Raw genomic sequence first — 25,003 nt, forward strand, 5'->3', positions numbered from 1 at the left:
GATTAAAAGAGCACTACATCTTTTAAAGGAGACAGAGACTCCAGAGCAGATGCATTCATCTCAATGGTAATCCCTCATATTCAATACTTACACATTCTGCCTACACCAGTTCTGCCTTCAACCCCACCAGAGACATTGTAGCTGACAACACAAAGACCCACGCCCCGCCTCCTTCAGGTTATCCATCACTGTCATCGAAGTGATCCGGGAGTTGTTGAGTTAGGGGTGTGGCAGAGGCCTCGTGCAGCACCAGGATATTCAAAACATGAGCTGGCCAGTGAGCAGAGGTTCTATAGTGGCTGGCACACACACACACATATATGTAAATGCTTCCAAGCCTTAGATGCATCTTCAGTGGAGAAAACTCGCAGCTTTCCATACAGTGATGGGAGGCTTGGTGTCAGAATAAACGGCTACTGAGCTCAGGTGGAACTTTTAGCAGAAGATGTGAGACACCTGAGTTTCAGATCACTCAGACTTTTTGTCAAAAAATTTATATAATTTAAAGGGGAATTTCAACAAGCACTGCACTGGGACACACTAGCCCCTTTTACACTGCCTTTTTGTTGCTATTGTAACAAGTACAAAGATGTAACAGCGGAAAAGCGAAGCGAGACAACCTCACTGTGAATGGAATGAAAACCCTTCCATTGTTGTTTTGGTGTGCTGGGGAAATCGTATTCCTGACACTTATTTAATACTTCACACACTACCACCGATACCGACGTGTTACGTCATGGCCTCTCTGGTTCCGCAAAGCCGAAATGATTAGTAAATGCTAGGGATGCATCTTCACCAGCCAAATGAACTGGTTTAACACAAAGGCACACAAAACATTTTATAGGCACCTCTGTCATATGATTTTAACAGTATAGTAGTAGTATACCCCTATTAAAGGGTAACTAAAATCACCAGCTACTGTAGTGTAGAGATAGAACAAAAGGTTTTAATGATTATATGTTTATGCAGAATGTGTGTGTGTGGCACAACTGTGCAATATTCTAACCCTGCAACTTTATCCCGTAGTCATCCCTACTTGTAAAGTAGTAAACTGTCTAGGTCTCCTTGCATGTGAGTTCTTATGCATGTGAGCATCATTTGCTCCTTGCCCACACCTGAAACTTATGTCTATTAATATTTTAAACTTGTAAACTTTATTTAAATCTACAATGTTTAACAATAACAACATCATGAACAACACAAGGGCAAATAAAACGCAAGCACACAGCAGACTTTCCTCATCCCTGTGCTCCTGACAGCCTCTGGTTTAATTCTTGCCAGTCATTAAAGTAAACCTAATAGAAAAGCCATCATCATAAATACATTAACAGAGAGAGAAATGTCTTCCAGTGTTCAGAGGGTACTCGATCTTCTAAAGCAGCCAGACGCTGCTGTTTGGAATGCACTACTGTTGGCCATTTGCTACCCATCATTGATGAGGGGCTTTTGGCAATGATAAACCCACACCCACACCCACACCCTCACCCACACACACACACACACACGCACACACACACACACAGAAAACGGATGAGAATCTTTTGGCGGAAACAATGAAAGGACGATGTAAAGGATGTGTGTTTATCCGCATAAAGAAAGATGTAAAAAAACGCAAAGACATTCAGATATGTTTACGGATTCAGCCACATACGGAAAATGAAGCACATATACACCAAGTTCAAGTAATAAACCATGCACACACTATCACACACAAACGCATCCACTCTCACAACTCCGCCAGGCTCGGAGTGAGCTAGCTTAACTACTGGGATAATTTCCCTCCAGCAAATGGTCACTGTGCCCTTGAAAAACATATTTGATTATTACTTTTTCTCCCCCCTCTTTTTTTTCTTTTAGCATCATCACAGCCATTTTCATCACGCGCTCTGATGATGGCACGGCAAGGCGCGTTAAGATAACACCCCGGCACCGCCAGGCTTTTAACACTTAAACGGTGAAAAGGGATATTCAGATTTGTCCTTGAACGTTTGGATGGGGCCTGCTGGGCTGGGACAGAGGGAGGGAGTAAGGGAAGGAGTTAAATTAAAAAAAAAAAAAGAAGATGCATATATTTTTGAGCTTCACTTACTTTAAGGAAACGTGTGGTGGTGAGGGCATTTATGGTAGCACCCACGTTGGGAAATGAGGATGTTGGGGTTGAAGAGCAAATGGAAGAGTTAAAGAACGGCACACTATAAAGGAAAAGTGTGAAGGGGGAAATGATTAGTGGAGTGCGGAGTGTGAGGCAAGGGACTTTGGGAGAGTCAGGGAGCAACGGGAGGCCAAAGGCACCACACACGTTCCTTTAAACACCATCTAATCTCACATAAGTCTTAGCTAAACATCTTACATACAAATTTAGAGAGAGAAGAAAAGAGGAGCAAATGAAGAGCTTAAAAGTTGGTCCTGAACCTGCAATACAGGAGGATATGCTGCAAGAAAGCTGAGGCACTCTGTCCAAAAACAAACAGTATTTAATCTACTTGAAAGTGAAATGAAAGCTGTTTCAACAAACTGGCAGATTTGGGAGGGAGGGATTTAGCATGGAGACTTTGTGTTATTGTATAACAACTAGAGAATGCTGAGGAAAGGATTATAGAGACCATCTCAATAATACCCCAGAGACTGAAACTGGGCAGAGTAGAAGCAAGGTCTGCCATTTAAGAGGCTATATTAGTGCTACTTGACCAGGAAAGTTGGAATAAAGACACTTGTAGGCATACAGTTATACACAATTAATCTAGTTTGGCTCTTCAATTGGTGCAAAATAGATCTAAAAATAACATTTCAAGCAAGTGAGGATAGCGGTAGCCTAATGCTTTAAACTAAAATCTGTTATCTCCTATGTGGCTGACTGAGTTCGATATACAAGAAACTGTCTTTAACTTTCTATTATTAGGGTAAATTCAAGTGGACAGGAATGCTAATCAACTTAGTTACCTCAGTCACCTGGTTCAGGTTTGGTGTGAATGTGTGTGTGTGCGTGTGTGTGTGACAGTGTGTGAGAGTGTGTGCAAGAGTGCGTGTGTATGTGCATGTTCATACAACTGTGTTTGTATGAGTGTACATGTGGATGAAAATCTGCATGCTATGTGAATGTGTGTGGTAGAGTATAGTTGTGCTTACGTTTGTATGTGTATGCTTGTGTGTGTGTGTGTGTGTGTGTGTGTGTGTGTGTGTGTGTGTGTGTGTGTGTGTGTGTGTGTGTGTTTGTATGTGTGTATCTATACACAAGCCAGTGCATGGATCTGTTGCCAGACGGCTGTCTCCTGGTATTGCTGTTCCCCTGCAGTGTGTGTGTATGGTTGTTGACAGTGTGGACGGTAATGTGTGATAGATCGCACTTCAGGGACCCCATAATCACATCAGCCTAACCTAGTCTATCAGCTGGGCACAATGGGATACCCTTCACTCCTCCTTAAATCTGCACCATCTAGCTCTTCACCACTTTTCTCTATTCTTCATTTTTTTTCTCACTCACTCCCCCCTCCCCTTTGTTTTTATTTCAATTGCCTTTATTTTAAGCATATCTTACTCTTACTATTACATTATCTCATTTTGTCTTTCTTACTTTCTTCACAATCTTTGCTTAATTTTTGCATTACTTATCATTCATCTTAACTATCGAGTTGTATGTTACTCGAGTCCTCTCTTGCATTTCCATTAATTTGTTCACAAATAATTCTCACACTATATCAATAAAAACACAAACCCTGGACATGGTGAGAGGCAGTGATGTGGTGCCAAGGTTAAGTAGCATATCCTATAATAGGCATTGCTGTGTGTATGTTGTGTGTGTTAGTGTGAGTGTTTTGAAACAGACGTGTGGGGTCGAGGTTGCATAGCCAGCCTCGGGGCTCCCCGACAGCGCTGTGCACCCGGCAAATGGCCCTTAGCCTTGCTAGCGCCGCTAGCCCTACAATCCATCATACCATATGTTCTCAATGGGGAAGCTAACGCTAATGACTGATGAGTGGATGGGAAAGGGGGCACATAAAGGAAGGGAGGGGGCAAGGGTAGGAGAAGGGGGGAAGAGGCCAGAGGAAAAACCGGAGGAGGTGGGGAAACAAGTTGAGGAAAAGTAAGAAGATGACAAAGAAGCAGAGATGTGGAATAAATAACAAAAAGGAGATGAAGAGGGAGAGGAGGTGGGGAGTATATGCACTTCTTGGGAGGGCACCTCAAATGAAGGATGAACATGGAGCTTGCTCGGTTGGAAGAGAAAAAAAAGGATCTCATGAAGGAGAAGGAAAGGAAACAGAGCAAACGGAGAAAATGGTGTGACAGACTAGAAGACTCTCACATTACATACATTACACATATACAGGCAAAACACTGCACATGAGATCAGTGTTTGGGAGTCTTATTGACAATTTAATGAAAAAATAAGTGAAAAAAGCACGTTTTTATTATGAAGGTGAGAAATGAACGCCATTAATAAATGTATGTTTTTTTCCCAGCATGCTTGTATTTTTGTGTGGATACGAATCTCGTGTGTGTGTCACTGCGCGTGTGTGTGTCACTGCGTGTGTGTGTGTTTGCCGATAGTCTAATGGAGACAGACTATTGGCCTGTCCATATGGGCCATTGTTTATGTGTGATGAATAGAGTCCACGTGTCTGTGTCTGGCACTCAACACTAAGCGAACCCTGCCGAGGGCGCCCTGTTGACTCTGTGTGTGTGCCTGTGTGTATGTTTTGGTGCGTATAATATGTCTATACAGTAGGTGTGAAAGGGTGTGTGTGTGTTTGTGTAGGAGAGAGAACGAGTGTGTATTTGTCCTGCTGTGTGCTTGGCAGTGCCCTCAACGGTGCCATTCCGAGTGTGTTTCATCATCATCTGCCATGACAAAGATGTCTAATGACACACACACGCATGCACGGTCCCATCTGTGCCATGGTATCTGGGTGCTTTGGGACGCTGCGGGAGAGGAAGAAAGGGAAACGACCCCACGCTCCTGCACCATGTGTCTACCTCAACCCTCTTTGCTTTACTTTTTGTCCCATCATTTTCTATCCGTCTCCCTCAGCATCCCATCAAACGTCACCCAAATCTGCCTTTATTGTTGGGCAAAAACCTGATATAGTGCAGAACCCCCCCCCATATTCTTATTTGTGTTTCCTTCACTCACCCAGGGTAAACGCATGCACTTTCCCCTCCTTAGCATCACCGCAGCACACCAGCGTATCATCTACAACGTGGCCTCCGCAGCATTGGAGCCCATAGCCATCATGGAGGTGCTTGCTGCAGCAGAGCTGACTGCCTCTCACGGAGTAAGGAACCCCCCCACAGCAGCTGTCACCCAGTCCCACTGAGACCCGGCCCTGCAAGTGGTCAGGGCAGCAGTTTTCATCTACAAAGACAAGGACGGATGAAGGAAACACTTGAACGACAGAAAAGATTACACTCAAGTCAAGTAGGAAACAGAGAATCCCATGCAAGTGTACACATTGGAAGTGATTTGACACTCACTGGCTTTCACGTGAACGTAGTAGCCTCCACAACACTGGTGAGCAGGGAGAGCTGGAAGCAGTTTGCCATTGCAGCACACCAGATTGGAGGAATTACTCACACTCAGGTAACTGCCCTCGCAGCAATGATGACGTGGTTTCTTAGTGTACAGTAGCCCACTGCAGCAAACCTGGTGGACGCACAATTGAATGTATATTTATGTGAAATAAATCCACACAAACACACAGAGACAGTACTGTGTGTGTATTGAATGTATGGGACTATCTGACAAAGAGGAAGCCACACGAAGGGCTTTCTTAATACACCCACAACACCAACACACAATCTTGTTTGTGATATACAAGACTTTTTCCCCTCGAGGTACATGAGTAAGTAGGTGTGTATGAGCTTAAATGTTGTTATTGTTTGAGCCATTGGGTGTTGTGGGGGTAAATGTGTGGTGAGTGGATTCACTATGCCAACTTGGCTGGCATTCAATGACACAAAGATGTAAGTGAACGCAGATGACAAGTTAGTTATCTGTTTAGAAAAATGAATCACTGCAGGAATGACCATGCATCCCACTTAAATAGCGTGCACTCAGAAGAGGAAAGAGAGTTTGTATATACATACGTGTGTGTGTGTGTGTGTGTGTGTGTGTGTGACGCTTTCTTTGTGCTGTGTGTGTGAGGTTTGGTGACTAATATCCTAAAGGAGTACACAGCAACATGTATTCTCCACTTCAGATCAGCAGCCAAAGCAAAGACCCTGGACTTCTATCTTGCTTTAACACGTTGTTGTTTTTTTTACAGTGAAGGTTTTAATGATCACTCACAACAACTTCTAGTTAAAAGAGGCTCTCGAATTCAGGTGAAAAGGGCAAAGGAGAGGGGATTATAGCAGAAGAAAGATGAAAAACCCAAATATAGCAGAGCAGAGCAGGAGAGAGGAGAAATATTAACCCCCGAAACGCATCTTCTTAATAGATCCATAATCAGTATTTGAGTTGAGTCTTGCTTTTCAAAACAGTGTCATTTATTTCATATGTCACCAAGAGGACCTCATTACACGTTGGATATAGAAGTGTGTGTTGTCACAGGCTATAGTGTTGACTTTATAAAAATTCTGGAAACATTTATATTGTATTTTTTTAACCAGTCAATGGTCTTCTTTTCTTTTGCCCAGAAGTGTTAATGCAGTATCGTCCATGTAAAATGTATGTCATGAGTGATAAATAAACAAATGGATAAGGACAACCCCCCATACAGAACAAGCAAAATAAGAAACAATTAACCAACACCACCTGAACGTCAGGATGGAAGCAGGACATCCCACACACAATATGTCTGGAAGGACACTGCACGTAGGAACATCTGAACCTTAGACCGGACTCGTCCCCTGCAGAGGTGGTGAACCCTGTTGACCCAATGGCACATGACCTCAGCGTCCATCTTAAGACATCATAGCCCAGCATGATCCCACTGGGTCTGCCTGGACGGGACCAAGTCAACCTCACGGACCTGAGAGAGCAAGGTGTGTGTGTGTGTGTGTGTGTGTGAGAGAGAGAGAGAGAGAGAGAGAGAGAGAGAGAGAGAGAGAGAGAGATATGAGGAGATGTTCACCTTCACACTCCTTCCACACTACTGGGAGGCACACACAAACCTTTGTCATACCCAAATACACACATGCATTCATGCATGGTTAATGCCTGGCAAAGTTGAGTTACAGTATCAGTGTGTGTGTATGTGCGTGTGTGTGTGAGCGTGTGTGTGTGCGTGTGTGTATCTGTGTGCGTGTCTTTATACACTTCTCACTATCGATTTTCCTCTTTTTTATCTCTGACATCTTTGGCAGGGGAAAGACCTGTGTAGTAACACACGGAGTAACAACGTCCACAGTCTCCTCAACAGGAAATGAAATGTCAGTTTACCATTGTACTTTATTCATTTCAGAAGCAACTTTAAGGTATTATGATTACAGTATAGGCAGCGTACTTGCATGCAATTGTGTATGCAAAAAGAAATAGATGGTTTATCAGTAATTAGTACTAAACTAGTAACTAACTAACTAGTACTAGTACTAATGTACTCAGTTTTAACGTTTTGATAGACAGCTGAAGATCAATTCATGCAATAATATTAATAACATGTATTTATGTAGCACATTTCTAATAACGGAGCTTACAAATATTGCTTCAGATAAAACAGACCAAAAAGTAACAATGTACACTATAATGCCAAAAGTATTCACTTACCCAACCAAATAATTGAAATCAGGTGTTCACTTCCATGGCCACAGGTGTATAAAAGCAAGCACCTAGGCATGCAGACTGTTTCTACAAACATTTGTGAAAGAATGGGGCGCTCTCAGGAGATCAGTGAATTCCAGCGTGGTACTGTGATTAGAGTTGGGCGGTATCCAAATTTTGATACCGTCAAACCTCCTCCCTATTTTACCCCGGTATACGGCCTTACCGTGACGTCACCAAACTCATTAGAGTTAAGCTTCTCTGCCCGAGCCCGAGGGTAGTGGTGGGAAATTCGGCCCGACCCGGCCCGTGGGTCGGGCCGGGCCTTTAAACAAGCGTTTGTGTTCGTTCGTTCGTTCATTGCATTTATACGGAGCCCTGGAGGGAAAAAAAACTGAAGGTAAAAAAACAAAAAAAAAAAACGAAGGTTAAAAAAAAAAAACTGGGAAGAGGTATGTACTGGGGACAACGCGAGATCTCGAGAAAGAAACTCAAGATCTCGCGAAAGAAACTCGAGATGACCACACAGTCTTTTCTAAACTTTTATTGCTGACACGGGATTGAAACAGTGTCACAGCTTCAGTCGTGCTCTTGAGGTTGCTATGGCTTCAGTTGTCCACCAGATGTCACCGTCACTTGTAAATAAGAAGTGGAACAGATAGTGTAGCTAAATCAAAGACTAAAGGAGTTACGCTAAAGTGCAACATGGAACTTGGAGACATAAAGGATAAATTAAAAACAGGACAATTAACGTTGAGCAAGTCATCAGGAAAGTCCGAGGTACGGGATCATTTCAAGTGACTAGTGGGAGAAGGCGATAACATACGTGTCGGCTTTGTCCAGTCATATCCTAATTTGCGGCACTAACGTAGCCTATAAAATTATTTGTATATTTTTGTGACTGAGTAGTGGTGCAGCCGCACCCCCACTTCCCACGGATATGCACATACAACAGCCTCATGCATGAAAAAAAATTGTCGGGTTGAAATCGGACTCGGGCTCTTAATTACAGTTAATATGTTGGGTCGGTCCGGGTTCGGCCCGAACTAAGCTCTACTTCTCATTAGGTCAGAACCCGAAATACTGCCAAACTGCAGAAGTCGTGTTCTTCTTCGAGACCAGGTCACTCGGTGCGCGACTCGCTCTCGCGCTCTCTCTCTCTCTCTCTCTCTCTCTCTCTCATATAAGTGCATAGCATTTTTTTAATGACGGTATTGAAACTGATACCGTTGCTATTTGACCACAAGACCAGTTTCGGACAGAGGTTATCTGTAATGATCTCAGGCGGAAAGGTGAGTCTCTGGTCTAAGTCAACCTTCATTCTCCAGTCCTGGGCAGTGTCTAGGAGGGTTGCTTCCACTCTTGCAGATGGCTTTTCTGGGAGTTGTCCTGCTCTTACAAATGAGTTGGTGTTTGTGTGCCCAGTCATTGGGTGAGGGAGGGCAGTGTTGGTAGTTCTCCTTCCTTCCAGGGTGATCGCCAGTTGTTGTAGGACCTGGTTGTGTATAATATAAGTATACACAACTAGTATAAGTATAGCGGCCTTGGGACAAACTTGTTTTGCAGCCAGTGAGTATGTGCCTCAGTGTTGCGGGGGTTTGACAAGAAGGATCTTCACCAAACCATTGGTTTAGGTTCGTGGGTGTGGGAAGAACATCATAGGTGGTTCTGATGAGGAAGCTGATTTAGCTTTCCTCCATCTCCCAAAGATTCTTCCAATTGAGCTTTTGATGTTATAGGTTTTCCCAGCTAGTCCATTGGCCCTGTTTGGACTGCGAGACTGCCTTTGAACATCTGTCTGCCTCCTCTTGTTGCCGCACCTGAGAAACCACCAGCTTTCTCCTCTGGGTTGATGTTGCCTTGTGCCATGTGGGTCGACTTGTCCCAATTCCGAACCCACCTCTTCCATGCTGCATCTGTCCTACAATGTCTCCATGCCCGAGAGCAGATTTTGCTTGCTGTACGGCCTCATTTCCTCCCAGTTGCCAGTCTGGGAGCAGCCACTCTTGTCATCTTGTCATCTTGTCATCTTGCGACTCAGCCAGGCTCATGTTCAGCCTCACTTTGCTGCATTTAAACTCCTCTGTGAGGCTAGAGACAGGCAATTCCAGGGCACCGTGTCCATACAAGCTGATGTTGCTGAAGCAACACGGGAGGCCAAGCCACTTCTTGATGTATAAACTGATTGTCCTCTCCAGTTTCTCGACTTTGGTCATGGGGATCTCGTAGACAAGTAGAGGCCACATCAGGCAGGGGAGAAATCCAGGGGAGAAATCCTGCAGGCACCACAGTTTCAAATTGCTGTCTATGCTGCCAAGGTCTTTGATGGTTTCTTCCCTCAGCTGATCACTCTGGTCTGTGTCTTTGAGGCTTGCGTTGTACCAGCGCCCTAGGCTTTTGACTGGCAGCTCTGACACCAAAGGAATGGGTGTATCCTTGATGTGGAACCTCTGATCCACCAGTTTTCCTTTCATGATGGATATGCTCCTGGATTTACTGGGTTTGAATTTCATCTATGCCCATGCAATGTTGGCCTGAAGCTTTCCCAGTAGATGTTTGGTGCATCCAACAGTTGACGTCAAGGTGGTCATGTCATCCATGGAGGCACGAATAGGAGGTAGACGATGTCCAGATTGCAGACGTTCTCCTCCCACAACCCACTTGGAAGCTTGAATGATCACTTCCATTGCCATGGTGAAGGGGAAATGGTACATCCAGCCATTATTCCCACTTCCAAAGATTGCCATGATGTTGTGTATTCTGTTGTTTGGATACAGAATTGCAGATCTTGGAAGTAGTTTCGCACCAGGTTTGTGATGGTATTTACATTTACAATTGCATTTAGAGCAATTAGCAGACGCTTTCGTCCAGAGCGACTTACAATAAGTACATTTGTCAAAAGAAAGAAACCACCAACCAACACCAACATATTGCTGATAAAGTAAGAGCGAAAAAATAGAAACAAGTGTTAAGTCCTTGTCTGAGTAAAGTAGTAGCTGTTCAGCAAGGATCCCTTAAAGGGATAGTTTGGAATTTTGGACATAAGACCTATTTTCCAAGTCAGCTGATGTGTTCGAGACGTCTGGAGACGTTTTCAAGAAATTTCATTCAGTTCTTCTAGTTGCCGAGTTCGCTTGTGCTATGGCTAGCACAAGTCAATCGTTCTAGCTAGCATGGCATTAAAAACACTCATACTCCAAAATTCCGAACTATCCCTTTAAGAACACCAGTGCTATGATCAAAGTGCGCTCGCGTCGGGGGCGTGTTGTTTGACCAGTGTTTGAAAGTAGATGGGTGCCGTTCCATTGATAGCCTTGAAGGCCAGTGCCATCATCTTGAATTGGATGCAGGCTGCAACAGGGAGCCAGTGGAGGTCACGGAGGAGGGGGGTCACATGGGAGAATTTAGGTAGATTGAAGACAAGGCGTGCTGCAGCGTCCTGGATATGCTGCAAAAGGTTTAGTCGCCAAGGCTGGGAGTCCAGCAAGGAGAGAGTTGCAGTAGTCAAGGCGGGAGATGACCAGGAGTTGCATTGCATCATTTATGAGGAAAGTCCGGATCCTGCGGATATTGTAGAGGGCAAATCTGCAGGATCGGGCCACACCAGTGATGTTGGGGGTGCAGGATAGTTGGTTATCAAAGATTACACCCTGGTTACTTGCAGTTGACGAAGGCAATACTGTGATGTGAGGGCAGTCTTTCCCGAGGATGAAGAGGAGTTCGGTTTTATGCAGGTTAAGCTTGAGGTGATGCGCAGTAGTCCAGACAGAGATGTCTGCCAGACGTTCCGAGATGCGAGTTGCAATATGGGTGTCGGAGGTTGGGGGAAAAGAGAGGAAAAGCTGGGTGTCATCTGCGTAACAATGGTAGGAGAATCCATGTGATGTGATTACAGAGCCTAGTGATTCGGTGTATAGTGAGAACAGAAGCGGTCCTAGTACTGAGTCTTGAGGGACACCCGTTTCTAGAGAACAGGGTTTGGACATGGATTACGAGTAGAATTACCAACACATAAAGGACAGCCAGTGAAACTTCTTTTCAACCACATTTTGTCTGGAGAAAGGAAGGAAGCTGCTTTGCATCTTGTTGGTAAGTCAGAAACTAATTGTAGATTTGGGTTTAGGCATTCTGTGAGTAGAGCTAGTTGTAACATTTAGCCTTGTCTAGATAGCTTGTTTAAATTCTTGTGAAGCTGATTTTACTGAGTGGGCAATTACCTAGTTTCAGCCAGCTCAGCTGTAGTCAATAGACTTGATTGGAGGGAGGGGCCTCAGTCTGTGCATGAGGCAAACCGAACACTTACGAGCTTGTCACTACAGCTTCAGCTGCAGCGTCAGGACAGCCAAACGAAGACAAAGGGAGTGGGAGTCCATCGAGGAAGTCCATTGAGGTAGGCATAACATCTCAACCACCTCCCATCGTAGCCATGTGTCCTATCCCAGTCAGGACATCAAACTGGAGAAGATTTCGCCAGAGACCCATCGCTCAAAGCTGTAACCCATCCAATCTCTGCCACCCGCCATTCTCCACCGGTACGGGACTTGAAGAACTAGGGGGGCTACGGAACTGCCGGTCTGCAGTCAAGAAGACGGACACCAAGGAATCAATCAATCAAGGAATGGCTTTCTTCATACAAGGACATTGCACAGCTAGAGCTTACCACTGCACGATTACATTCAGCTAAAACACAAAATGTCAGCTGTTGGTCAAACTTGGCAAAAAAAATTTAAAGTTGAATGTAAGAATTGTATTTTTTATTTTTATTTATTTATTTTTTCTGGCTGTGCAGTGAACTGCTTATTTCTTGTGTACTTTGGTTTCTGTCTATTTGACTAAAACATATAAAATGTACATGTACAGATGTGCATGCAACAGACATACTGGCTATGTGTGTGGTCATGAAATTTCTGGGTTAGGGTAGAATGAGTGAGTGAATGAATGATGTATGAGTGAGTGCTTTGGTGGTTCTGTTTTGTCTTTTTTGTTGTTATTGTTGTTGTTGTTGTTGTTTTTTAATATTATTGTTTGTTTGGTTTTGATTGATTGAACAACTCTGTTAATTCAATATGCCAATCGGGAGGAGGGTGGGGGGAAGGGGATTAATGGGGTAAAACGAAGATAACAAGGCATTATTTCATTATGCTACCCCACCGATTGTGTTTCCTTTCATGCCCTATCAGTTGTCTGTTAAAAAAACCATAAATAATTGATAAAAAAAAAAAAAAAAAAAAAGAAGGCGGACACCATCTCAGCGTATGCCTCCCTGCAGACTCTCCACTTCCTGGCCCTTACGGAGACCTGGATCACCCCAGAAAACACTGCCACTCGAGCTGCTCTTTCAACTGCCTACTCGTTTTCACACTCCCCAAGACGACAGGGCGAGGAGGAGGAACTTGGCTCCTCATCTCACCCAGGTGGTCCTCTGGACCACCTACCCCGATCGGCACTTGAATTCCACGCCGTCTCTGTCACCCTTCCTTTCAAGCTCAACATCATAGTGATCTATCGAACCTCTGTGAACCAACAGATCACTGTTGAGAGCGGCAGAGAGAAAATGGAAGAAATCGGGCCAGGACGAGGACCTTGCTCACTACCACATTGTCCTCTCTGACTTCACCTCAACCGTTTCGGCAGCTAAATCTGCCTTCTACCTGGCAAAGATCAACTCTTCCGCCTCCAACTCCAGGAAACTCTTCTCCATGTTCTCCTCCCTCCTCACCCCTTCTCCCCCTCCCCCTCCTTCCTCCCTTACTGCTGATGACTTTTGCAACTTACTTACTTACTAACCAAGAAAGTAAATCGCACCTTTCAGGTCACATGGAATGGCTCTATGTCCAAACCCTGTTCTCTGGACACGGGTGTCCCACAAGGCTCAGTATTAGGACCGCTTCTGTTCTCACTATACACCAGATCACTAGGCTCTAGGGTTGGGCGGTATGACGGTATTATACCGTGTGACGGTATAAAAGTGTCTACCCGTAGAGATTTTGCAATACCGTTTATACCGGAGAAAGCGCAGATGTCTGCGGCATCACTCTGAGTCACTGTAATTACACTGCCTCGACACACGGGGCACTGCAGGCATTGCAGCAGACTGCTTGCGTGGTTGCATGAGCACGACGGAGAAGAAACAGCCTACCTGAGTAATAACAATCATGGCGGAGGCGGAGAGTGAATGTCACGAGGAAACGGAGGCAGCGCGACCCACCCATGACGAAGAGGAGGAACTCGTTCCGAAAAAGGGCGCTACGTCTGTTGTGTGGAACTTTTTCGGATTTACAAATGTACTTATTGTAAGTTGCTTTGGACAAAAGTGTCTGCTAAATGACCTAAATGTAAATTACCACTCCCACTCTTTGCCACGCTTTTGGGATAGTTTTCTTCATCCACATCACCTTCATTTGCTTCCACAGAAAGCATAAGACGTTTTGGGGAGTTTTTATACAGCCGGTATGAAACTCCATTTGGTCCTGGAGCTGAAGCTGCCCTTGCCTTCCTCACTGCTTCCTCAACCTTGCTCCACCTTGGGGGACTGTCGTCCAGTTGGTACCTGGTTGAGGAACAGGTGGCATGTCTGGTGGTATTTCCCTCTGTTCAAATATTTGGCTGTCTGTGTGAGTTGTTTTCAGGTGATCCTCTAACTCCCTCTTTGGCACCTTCAGTGGCCCACTCTTCTCGTTTCTGAAGAGTCCTTTCACAAATCTGGGGATCCTTGTAGAATGATGTTCTCGCCCTTTCCTTCCTTTTGCGTCGAGTCCTGAGAGCTTCAGCTCTCTGCAGTTTTCCCAGGTGCCCCTTCAGGTCTGTTTGCAGGAGGTCGATCCCCACTCTTTCCTCCACTGAGGCTCTCTTCCATTGCCTCCTCAGCTCCCTTCTCTCTGTGACAAGGTGCTGGATTTCTTGCACCTTCTGGACTTGGGAGGGGTTGTTGGTGTCCTGTCATTCTTTCCTGTCTTTTTTGTTCTGCAACGTTCTGCTCCGTAGGAGTAGATCAGATCGCCCATTTTCTCCAGTTTCTTCTCCACTGTTCCTCTGATTCCGTCAAGGATCGTGATCAGGTCTGCATCAATTGTTGCCCACTCTTTCTTGCTGCTGGACTTTGGCCACTTTACCCGAAGTCTGTGGCATTGCATGTTCTTCTCCCAAGCAGGTTGCAAGTGACTTGGCTCCAAGTTCTCTGATGATGTGCTTGAATTACTTTTAGCCACTGGGGTGCTGAAGTTCAGTGGACTGTGGGTTAAGTCCTGCCGCTGAGCTTCACTCGCCTGACTTGACCTTTATCTCAGAAGAGAATGGTCAATGCGAGATCCCGGCCTCACTTTCTTCAAGCACTTCATCTGCCCTTGATGTATTTTTAGGCCTCTGATGGATGTTACTTTAGACCAGCCACAGCTACATACTTGGAGCTCCGGTTCTTCAGCTGATGTTGTTTGTTTTGTGCCAATTATCTGATTCGTTGTCCTGTTCATTCCAGGGTCAGGTACCGGGTTGTCAGCCGATAAGTCATCTTCCGTCCCTGCTCTCGGGGTGGCCTTTGTGCACTTATCAAGTGCTATATAGGTAAAACCGATCACATCTAATCACACCAACAAACTGAGATTCAATTAAGAAAAGATCAAAACTTAAAAGTGGATAAGGAGTGATTCACATGAAAGCCAGTTATTAAAAGTGTGTAAAAAGTGTGGGGATTTAGAAAAGATGAAACAGTTGTGGGTAGCCTGTATGTTTTAATGCAGGGGGATTAAATACCTGACAATGTAGACTTAAAAAAAATACCAAAAATACTTAAACCAGAAGCTGTAAAGTATCATCCTAGATGGCAACACAGAAAAACAGTACAGAGAACATGCAAAAAGCAACTGAAAAATAATTATTGTGGTACATCTTTGCATTACCTGGGACTTAGCACGAGTGCGTGCGGCGTGGCAAGGTCAGCAGGCAGGTCCTCCACAGTCGTTGTCTGAGTAATATTACTTCTCAAACATGCATACACAGTACAAACTTCCACCTGAAATACACAAACACAGCAGGCGTAATGCACGTGTCTGTGCATCTGTGTTTGGGTGTGCATATCTGCCTTTCTTTATTAGTGTGTGTGTGTGTGTGTGTGTGTGTGTGTGTGTGTGTGTGTGTACCTGTATGTTGTAGACAGTGAAAGGCAGCAGGTCGCCCAGCAGGTAGGAGCCGGAGCTGTTGTCTACACTGCCCTGAAGACGGTCATTAAGGTAGACGTGGTAACCGGTAACCGCCCCATTAGGACGTCGAGGAGGGAACCAGAGCACGCGCACTGTGCTGCTGTTAACTGGAACCACCTCTGGGGCCGACATCTCCTCTGGCTCTGAGGAAGGCACATGTGAGACCCAAAACTGTTTGATTCTTCAAGAAGACCAGACTGTTTTACTGCTTGAAGAGACAAAGATATAAAGATATGGAGACGTACTCATCTTCAAACATGCATGTTTGAATTGTGGTATGAAATTAAGGCTCTAAACTAGCTTTTACATGTAGATTTGACTATCTAGATGATCTTGTTAGAATGAACATTGCTGCAAAAGACGAGATTGATGTTATGATTTTCAGGGCCTCCTTGTCAAAGTTTGTTTAACTGTTACTGTTGGCCTCTGCAGCTACCCACGGAGATCAGATTTGGAGTTCATCTTTATAAACCCTGTGTTTTGAGACCATAAGCAAGAAAAGATCGCTAGCTCCAGCAAACAACCCTGGAGAGGCGGGCCACGTTTGTGGTAAGAGAGCTGGGAAAGACCTGATCCTGACAGAGCTTTCTCTATGCAGGGGCTTTCTCCCTCAAGTCGGAGTGGAGGTGGTTCATCCACGTCCAAAACCTGTGGCGACTGCAAGCCTCTAAGAGATCCAATTCTGCACCTGAATGTGGCGGCAACAATCCAGACTGTGAGGGATATATATCTATAAATGGTGGTTTGAACCAAAATGTACTTCCATTTCAGTGCTCTATTGTGGCTGTTTTAATGTTCCTCCAGGAGCTGTTGGATAAGAGTCTTTCCTTTTCTGCAAACCAGGCCTATTTTAACAGCTACTACATATCTTCCTGTTGTGTTGGATTTGATGGGGTGGTGATACCCTCTTCCCATGAACTGAGGGATGACTGTGGTGACAGCTGTATATAGGCAGGGCCTCACATAAGCCCCTCCAGGTAATTTGCCTTAAAATGCATGAATAGAAGAGTCAAGTGAATATAAGTATCACAGGTGCCTCGTTCCTCTCCTTCAGACAATAGAAGTTATAGACATAACATTTTGTGTGTGTATGTGACTCATAGAGGGAAGTAGAGAATGTGTGAGTCTGTGTGGGTGAGGGAGGGAGGGAGGGAGATCACCTGTGTGTCCATGAGCAGTACAGCGTTCATAATGCTATCTAGCAGTAAATGGAATGTAAAACAGTGGCCTGGGTTGAGGCTGGTGCATTGGCAGCAAATGAATTGGGTTAACTTCACTTAACTGAGTGCCTTTTCACTAAGAATAATAGATTGATTCTGCATGATCACCTCACTCCCTCATAGGCAATAGTGAATAGCAGTCTCTACCTTCCAGTGTTGTATTATATTCCCTCAAATTCCCTTAGTTCACTCCTCTTTCAGCTCATCCCCAAAGGACATCGATAATAAACCAAAACTCCTATGGTATAATTAATTCATATAATATGGTAACCTACAGGAAATAAGTTATAGATACAGAGGCAAAAGGGAGGCTGAGACAGGAGAAGGAATATCTGACAAATAGAGGAGAAGAAGAAGATATATTTTCAACATTTTAAAGTCAAAGAGAGCGAGAAAGAACACATAATATTGTTAACTGTGTAATATTTTCTTCAATTAACAATGGAGATGGAGCAGTTGTGAGTCGAAAAGTGAGAGTGAGAACCAAACGGAGGGAAATAATATGAGAGACGGTTTGTCAGAGAGGTAATCATACAGACTCCATCTATCATTCTAAGTGAAAATGCACTCAGCTAAGAGAAGTTAACCCAATTCATTTGCTGCCAATATACTTACCTAAACCCAACCTACTGCTCTACATTTCATTTACTGCAGGATGGCATTATCGACGCAATACTGCACACTGAGCCTCTTTCACTCACACACACGCACATGCATTTTTCTTGCCAATTAGTCCTGATGCTAGCATTGCCCTATAGATTGCAGTCCATGTTAGGATGGTTGGTAGGGTTGAGCTGCATATTGGCCTTGGTCTGTCTGCGTATGTGTGTATGTGCGTGTGTGTGTGCGCGCACTCACTCTAGCTGTAAAATAATGAAATTACCTCCAGAGTCCTCTCAGTTAAACGAGCCATGCTTTGCCTTTAGCACCTAATGATTTTCTAATGTTTTTAATGCACTTTTTATTATACTGCTCAGAATAGAGGAAAAGAGAGAGGCCTCTGACGTATGATTATACGGAAAAAGAAAGCGAACCATGAGGGTTAAAAAAGAGACAGAGACATGGCCAGAAAGAGGGATTACAACAGACATAGTGACCGGCCTCGGACATGTGATTACACGGAGGGATTTGCAAGCTAACTCTAAAATGCTGAAGATTGTGGGCTGAGTATGGGGTCAGTTCAGTCTCATTAATAATGAATGCACAGAGAAGGATTCACAAATGTATTTTGTGATTTATATATAAATGACTCTCTTCTCACAAATACATTTCAATACACACACACAAATGGATATCGGTATATAAAAATGTAAAATAAATCCATAAACAAAAATAAGTTTAACAAACACATTTCTGAGTCACACACAAATGTGCCTTGTTTTAAATAAATGTAATATAAATCCATAAATATTAAAAAGCTGTGCTCTGGTCATGGTGAGGTACCCCTTGTGGGAATGCAGTCATGTGATTGGCTGAAAACGAGGAAGGCATCTGATTGGCTACAGAGAGTTCCTTGTTGAAAACAATGCATTCACCCAGCCACTTCAGGGGTCCGTTTCACAAAGTTTAGTGAAAACCTTGAGTTAGTTAACCCTGAGATGAGGGAAACTCTGGTTTTTCGGTTTAACAAAGCCAGTTCAGCATAAATCTGAGTCAGTTACCCGGGTAACATACTCTGTGAACCTAACCTGCTCGCTAGCAGGTTTGCTTCAACAAACCCTGAGCTTCTCCCTACATGTCTCCGCCTTTTTCCGGAATCTGAACCAACTCTGAAAAAATGTGCCGTCCTTTCATCGTCAACCTAATCGATATGGAAATAAAAGTGATTCTAGCAGCTTTGCGTTGGGAGACAATTTTGATTACCTTTCCTTCCAATCACATTAGATATTATCTAAACAATATTCTCCGACATTTTCAACATTTCATATCGCGGACATAATCCGCAACCAGATTCTTTGCGGAGGTAGTGTTTTTGCGAAGTACATTTCTGTGTTGAAATATCTGCTTATATTTACTGTTTAATATGTGAAATATGATTAAAATCATAAGCCTTAGTCAACGTATTTGCGCAATATTCTTATGCTTAATTTTCTACTGACGCCACTTTCTTTCTGTGCCTGGGGGGATTACACCCAATGAAAATGCTAATTAATTCAGTGCGCTACTTTGTGAACTACGGGAGCTGAACCCCTGTCACCTGCGCCGTGGGCGGCGTTGTTAACCATTACACCACAGTGTCGCTGTGCAAGTCTGAAAATAAAGACTTATTACCTTTAGATCAATAGACTGTTTCATTCAGTTATACACATTAGATCGGGCAGCAATTGTCTGCCACGCTAACTATCGCTACTTTGCTGCAGTTACGTTGCTCCGCTTTCTCAGGATGAGCTTGTTTTCTACATAAACACTCAGTAATATCTAATGACGCTCTCCCCGTGGTGAATCGTAGTATCGGAGCTCCATTGATGATGGCTTTATAGAGTCGGCAGGCACGCGCGTAACTCAGAGTTTACATACTCAGAGTTGACTGAACTAATTCAAAACTGCTGTTCTGAAACTGAATACTCAGAGTTGACTGAACTAATTCAAAACTGCTGTTCTGAAACTGAAAACTCAGAGTTGCCCATCTCAGAGTTGGTCAACTCAGAGTTCAGGGTTAGGTTCAGAGTTTGTTGAACCTGCTTTGTGAAACGGGCCCCAGGACAGTCTAAAAAATCCACACACAAATACAAACCAGTTCACGCACAAATGCTAACAAGTTCACAAATGAAAAGCGTCTTGTAAATTCAAGTTTAACAGTTTGTATATAAATGTAACAACATCCAAATTCGTTTTTGATGAAAATTGCAAATATTTTTTAATTCATATATGTATGGATTTATATTACATTTATTTAAAACAAGAGATTTGTGTGTGGATGAGAAATGTGTTTGAACCTTATTTTTATTTATTTATTTATGGATTTATTTTATATTTTTACATACCGATATCCATTTGTGTGTGTATTGAAATGTATTTGTGAGAAGAGAGTCATTTATATATAAATCACAAAATACATTTGTGAATCCTTCTCTGTGCATTATTATTAATGAGACTGAACTGACCCCATAGCTGAGAGTTTTATGGAGAATTAGGAGAGAAAAGTTGTGATAGTGACAGTTGGATAGCTCATTCAGTTCATAGCTCAAGATAGTAAAAGCTGACCCTGTCTGAAAAAGGAAATTCCAGTAGATGCGGGAACCGATATACTTTGCTCACATTCCATTTAATACACTCTCTGAAAGCTCCAGATTTTACATCCCGATAAAGAGTCTCAGGTGTTCATTTTACAATATTAATAGGTTATGCAGAGTCAACTAAAGCTGAAAGACCTCTATCAAAGAGGTGTGTTGTTATGATGTCACAGCATATTGGTGGACATTTTCATAGACAAGAAAAAGAAAAAAACAACAACAAAATACTTTTGTTTTTGGAACAGATTATGTGATGTGTTGTATTGTGGAGTACGGTAATTATAGCCTGCATAAGACAGGGGAACAGCCATGTTTTGCTGTCTTGTTCGACAGGTAGCACACCGCTTGATTGTGTGGCTATGTGTGCAGTTATCGTGTATGTGTATGTGTCTGCCTGTGATGCCAACAAGCATTTTACAACACCTTAAATCTGCCTCACACACACACTTTGTATTGATTTCATGCCGTACTACATGATGTGTTTAACATCGCTTGTGAAGCACAGAGTTGCAGAGAAATGCACATTAACACAGACCCCTCTCTTGGATGTATTGAATTTACGTACTGTGACCTGCTCGTACATATACATACAGTACTGTGCACAGAAACACCCTAAGAGATGTCTAAAGTTAGAGAGCACAATTTCACAATTTCTAAGATGCTGGCCAAATATCACACAAATATACTCATACCTCCATCCTTTGTGGTGACATTAAGTGTTGCCTTAGTTGTATTATGCGCTCCGTTGGACACCTGGACTGACAACAGATATTTGCTGCTGGGCCAAAGGTCAGCTATCACTGTGGAGAAGATCTCAGGGGGGAAGGCGAAGATTTGACTTGACCTGTCAGATGCTATTGTCAAAAAGGAAGATTGCACCTCTCCCTGTAGGTCTTGCAAAGCTGAGAAAGACAAGAAGAGAGAGGGAGAATAGTGAGGCGGCAGTAAGGAAAACAAGTCTTCATCGAATATACAGTCAGGTCCATATACTGTATATGGGGACATCAACACAATTACCTTCTTTTTGGCTCTATACACACAATGCTCTACAATGGATTTGAAATGAAACAAACAAGATGTGCTTTTACTGCAGAGCTTTAAGCTTTAATTTGATGGTATTTACATCCAAATCAGGTGAACAGTGTAGGAAGTACAACAGTTTCTATATGTGATTCCCACTTTTTAACGGACCAAAGGTAATGGGACAAACGAAACAATCATAAATCAACTTTCAATGTTTAATATTTGGTTGCAAATCCTTTTTAGTCAATTACAGCCTGAAGTCTGGAAGGCATAGACATCACCAGACGCTGGATTTCATCCCTGGTGATGCTCTGCCAGGCTTCTACTACAACGGTCTTCAGTTCCTGCTTGTTTTTGGGGCATGCTCCCTTCAGTTTGGTCTTCAGAAAGTGAAATGCATGCTCAATCGGATTCAGGTCAGATGATTGACTTGGCCATTGCATAAAATCCACTTATTTGCCTTAAAAAAACTCTTTGGTTGCTTTTGCAGTATGCTTTGGGTCATTGTCCATCTGCACTATGAAGTGCCGTCCAATGAGTGATGAAGCATTTGGCTGAATATGAGCAGATAATATTGCTCGAAACACTTCAGAATTAATTCTGCTGCTTTTGTCAGCAGTTACATCATCAATAAATACAAGGGAACCAGTTCCATTGGCAGCCATACATGCCCACGCCATGACTCTACCACCACCATGGTGGTATGTTTTGGATCATGAGCAGTTCCTCTCCTTCTCCACACTTTTCTCTTCCCATCACTGTGGTACAAGTTGATCTTGGTCTCATCTGTCCATAGGATGTTCTTCCAGAACTGTAAAGGCTTTTAGGTGTTGTTTGGCAAATTATAATCTGGTCACAGACACCTACCTCCTGGAGAGTGTTTTGATCTGGCCAACTGTTGTGAAGGGGTTTTTTTTCACCAGGGAAATAATTCTTTTGTCGTCCACCACGCTTGTTTTCCGTGGTCTTGTTTGTTTGTTTATTGGTCTTTTGGTGTTGCTGAGCTCACCGGTGCATTCTTTGGGCCCTAGTTTTGTAGACCAGGCGCAGTCAGCGCACAACACACCTGCGCCACGCCGACGGGGTGTGTCCGCCTAGACTTTGCAAGTTTCGTTCACCGCGCAGGCTAGCGCAGGCACGCCTCCCGTCACGCCTCCCGTCACGCCTCCCGTGACGCCTCCCGTCACGCCTCCCGTCACGCCTCCCGTCACTCCCACCCGCGCAAGTGGGAAAGAGGGAGGAGAAGAAGGTGCGAATGGGAGACGCGGAGGAGACAAGGCGTGGACTGGGATTAACACAGCCGATTCAGATCTTCACCAATCAAATGAGCTCCTCTCCTCACCTTTAATGCGTTAGGGGAGGTTCAGTGCAAGTTTCGTCACTTGACAACCCAATGACAGAAGCAGCGCCTCCGCTCCCACCACGCTCATCACGCGCTGTGCATGTGTATAGTCATAATAATTATAATGCCGATATTATATCACTTTAGAAATTGTAGGCACATTTTAGGCATGTCTATCACAAAGCAGGCTCAGGGCGCACAGCAGTAGACATAATAGTGGCGAGAACCAGGTGCCTGCACAAGCCGGCCGGGCCATTCATCATCACCATCACCGTCTTCATCATCTGCGCTCCACAGCTGCACCGGATTCCCCGTCCAACACCAGAACGGCGGGACACCGGGACCTCGTGTGCTGCTCAGACCATCTGCAGCCCCAACTCTGGTTCCAGTTCGCGGCAAAGTTGTGCGTTTCCACGGACACAACAGGCTGCCGAGGCGCGAGACACTGCTGTATTTTTTTAAAGATTTTTTCAGGCATAGAAGCATTTTATTAGCAGTGGATAGATATGAAAAACAGGAGAGAGAAAGGGAGATGTTTTGGTCTGAGAGGTCCAAGTTTCAGCTGTGTTAATTCAGTCAGGCTGAGTTTCCGTTACGCGTGCCATCCGCCTTTGATCTGACGTCAGATGTGACGGGACAATCTATATAGATATAAATTCACGTGTTGATTCAATTAGTTGCATTAAATAGTGCTTGTTGTGATTATTTATTGCAATCTGTGACGCCTCCCCCTGCTGCGCCGCCACACCCATCTTGGCGCAGGCGATCCACCAAACTGCCAAACTGACCGTGCGCAAGGCTGCGCTGGTCGAAACTTGCATTACGCCGGCTCCGCCACCCTGCACTGCGCCACAAAATTAGGGCCCTTTCTTTTTAAGAATGTTCCAGACAGTTGATTTGGCCACACCTTATGTTTTTGCTATTTCTCTGATGGGTTTGTTTTGATTTTTCAAGCTATGATGGCTTGCTTCACTGACAGTGACAGCTCCTTGGATCTCATATTGAGCAGTAACAGCAACAGATTCCAAATGCAAATGTGACACCTGGAATCAACTCCAGACCTTTTACCTGCTTACTTTATGATGGCATAATGAGGGAATAGCCCACATCTGTCCTTTTGAGTCAATTGTCCCATTACTTTTGGTCCCCTAAAAAGTAGGAGGTACATAGAAACTGTTGTAATTCCTACACTGTTCACCTGATTTGGTTGTAAATACCTTCAAATTAAAGCTGAAAGTCTGCAGTTATGAGTGTGTTTATGAGGTTAATCTTACAGGGTTGTGTCCAGGTGACCTGTACAGCAGTGTGATTAACTGCATGTGCAGACAGAGATGGAGGCTGGTGGGGAACCCCCGCCATGGTCACCCCGAAAACCATCTCTCCTGAGGTGTAGCCCACGTCATTATGTACCACTAACTGGTACTGGTAATGTGTGAATCTGTTGAGACAAAATTGTTTGATTACAGTGCTATGATAAAAAGCTGAACAAATTGTTTCTACTATCAATGGTTTAAAAATAGCTTGGTGAAGAAAAAAAAAGAAGAATAAGCTCCTGCTACAAAATACTGACTTGTGAATCAATCACTAACTGAAGGAATGAAGAACATTAATAGATGATAGTGATGCTCTGTAAGTGGAATATGGGGATCATAATATCAATCATACCTACCTCCATCTGTTTATCAACTCTAAAATGTGTGATATTCCTGATAATATTTGTGACTTCTATTAAACAAAAATCACTTTCTATAAAGTAATTTCTAGGACATAAATTAAAAAAAATCTGGCAAAGATTTCTTCAAAAGTTTGTCAGTTTACTACTTGAATAAAGCGCAGTAGAGACACAAACCCGAAAAGAGTACATCCAGAGCCGTTTAGCAAGCAGAGGGAAAAAATTAGCTTCCACCAAGTGCCAAACTGAGATTAGGGGATGCTGTGTGAAAAACAATTTAATTCTTTGGGATATTTGCTTAATGTATCTTTGAGCGGTATTAAAAGATCGGCATCAGCAGCAGCTCGCCGATCGGCTCTGCACACACTGTTTGCTGCGGTGCCGGCGTTTGCTCTAGAGCTCATTTCAGTAATCTCACCTGCTTAGGCCTTTATCTTGGTAGAACAATTTGGTGCCGGAGTAAACATGGAGCCAGTGATGGAGATCTTCAGAGGGGGGAGGGGACCTGGCTGTTACCGTGGGGACCATGGTGATGGCCAGGGGCTGGTGGGTTTTACGTCTGAGCAACTTGTATCTGAAGGGGAATTTGGAATAAAAGAAAACGCACAAACAGGGTTGT

The 25,003-nt window shown here is 43.8% G+C and overlaps 2 protein-coding genes across 2 annotated transcripts in view; one reads left to right on the top strand and one right to left on the bottom strand.

Annotated features, from left to right (window-relative positions):
• The window catches only part of kif28 (kinesin family member 28), a 183,067-nt gene extending 159,943 nt beyond the window's left edge, over positions 1-23,124 (top strand). Inside the window, exon 28 of the mRNA XM_084006703.1 lies at positions 23,010-23,124. The gene's annotated coding sequence lies outside the window, so the exon portion shown is untranslated. The remainder of the gene's footprint in view (positions 1-23,009) is intronic.
• The window catches only part of ush2a (Usher syndrome 2A (autosomal recessive, mild)), a 273,785-nt gene that overhangs the window by 68,301 nt on the left and 180,481 nt on the right, over positions 1-25,003 (bottom strand). Inside the window, 8 exon segments of the mRNA XM_084005786.1 lie at positions 5,132-5,353; positions 5,473-5,641; positions 6,755-6,971; positions 15,595-15,707; positions 15,835-16,037; positions 21,040-21,249; positions 23,987-24,150; positions 24,803-24,958. Coding sequence (XP_083861912.1) covers positions 5,132-5,353; positions 5,473-5,641; positions 6,755-6,971; positions 15,595-15,707; positions 15,835-16,037; positions 21,040-21,249; positions 23,987-24,150; positions 24,803-24,958 — 1,454 coding nt within the window.

The sequence above is a fragment of the Eutrigla gurnardus genome (genome assembly GCF_963514095.1).
Source record: "Eutrigla gurnardus genome assembly, chromosome: 1".
Taxonomy (NCBI): domain Eukaryota; kingdom Metazoa; phylum Chordata; class Actinopteri; order Perciformes; family Triglidae; genus Eutrigla; species Eutrigla gurnardus.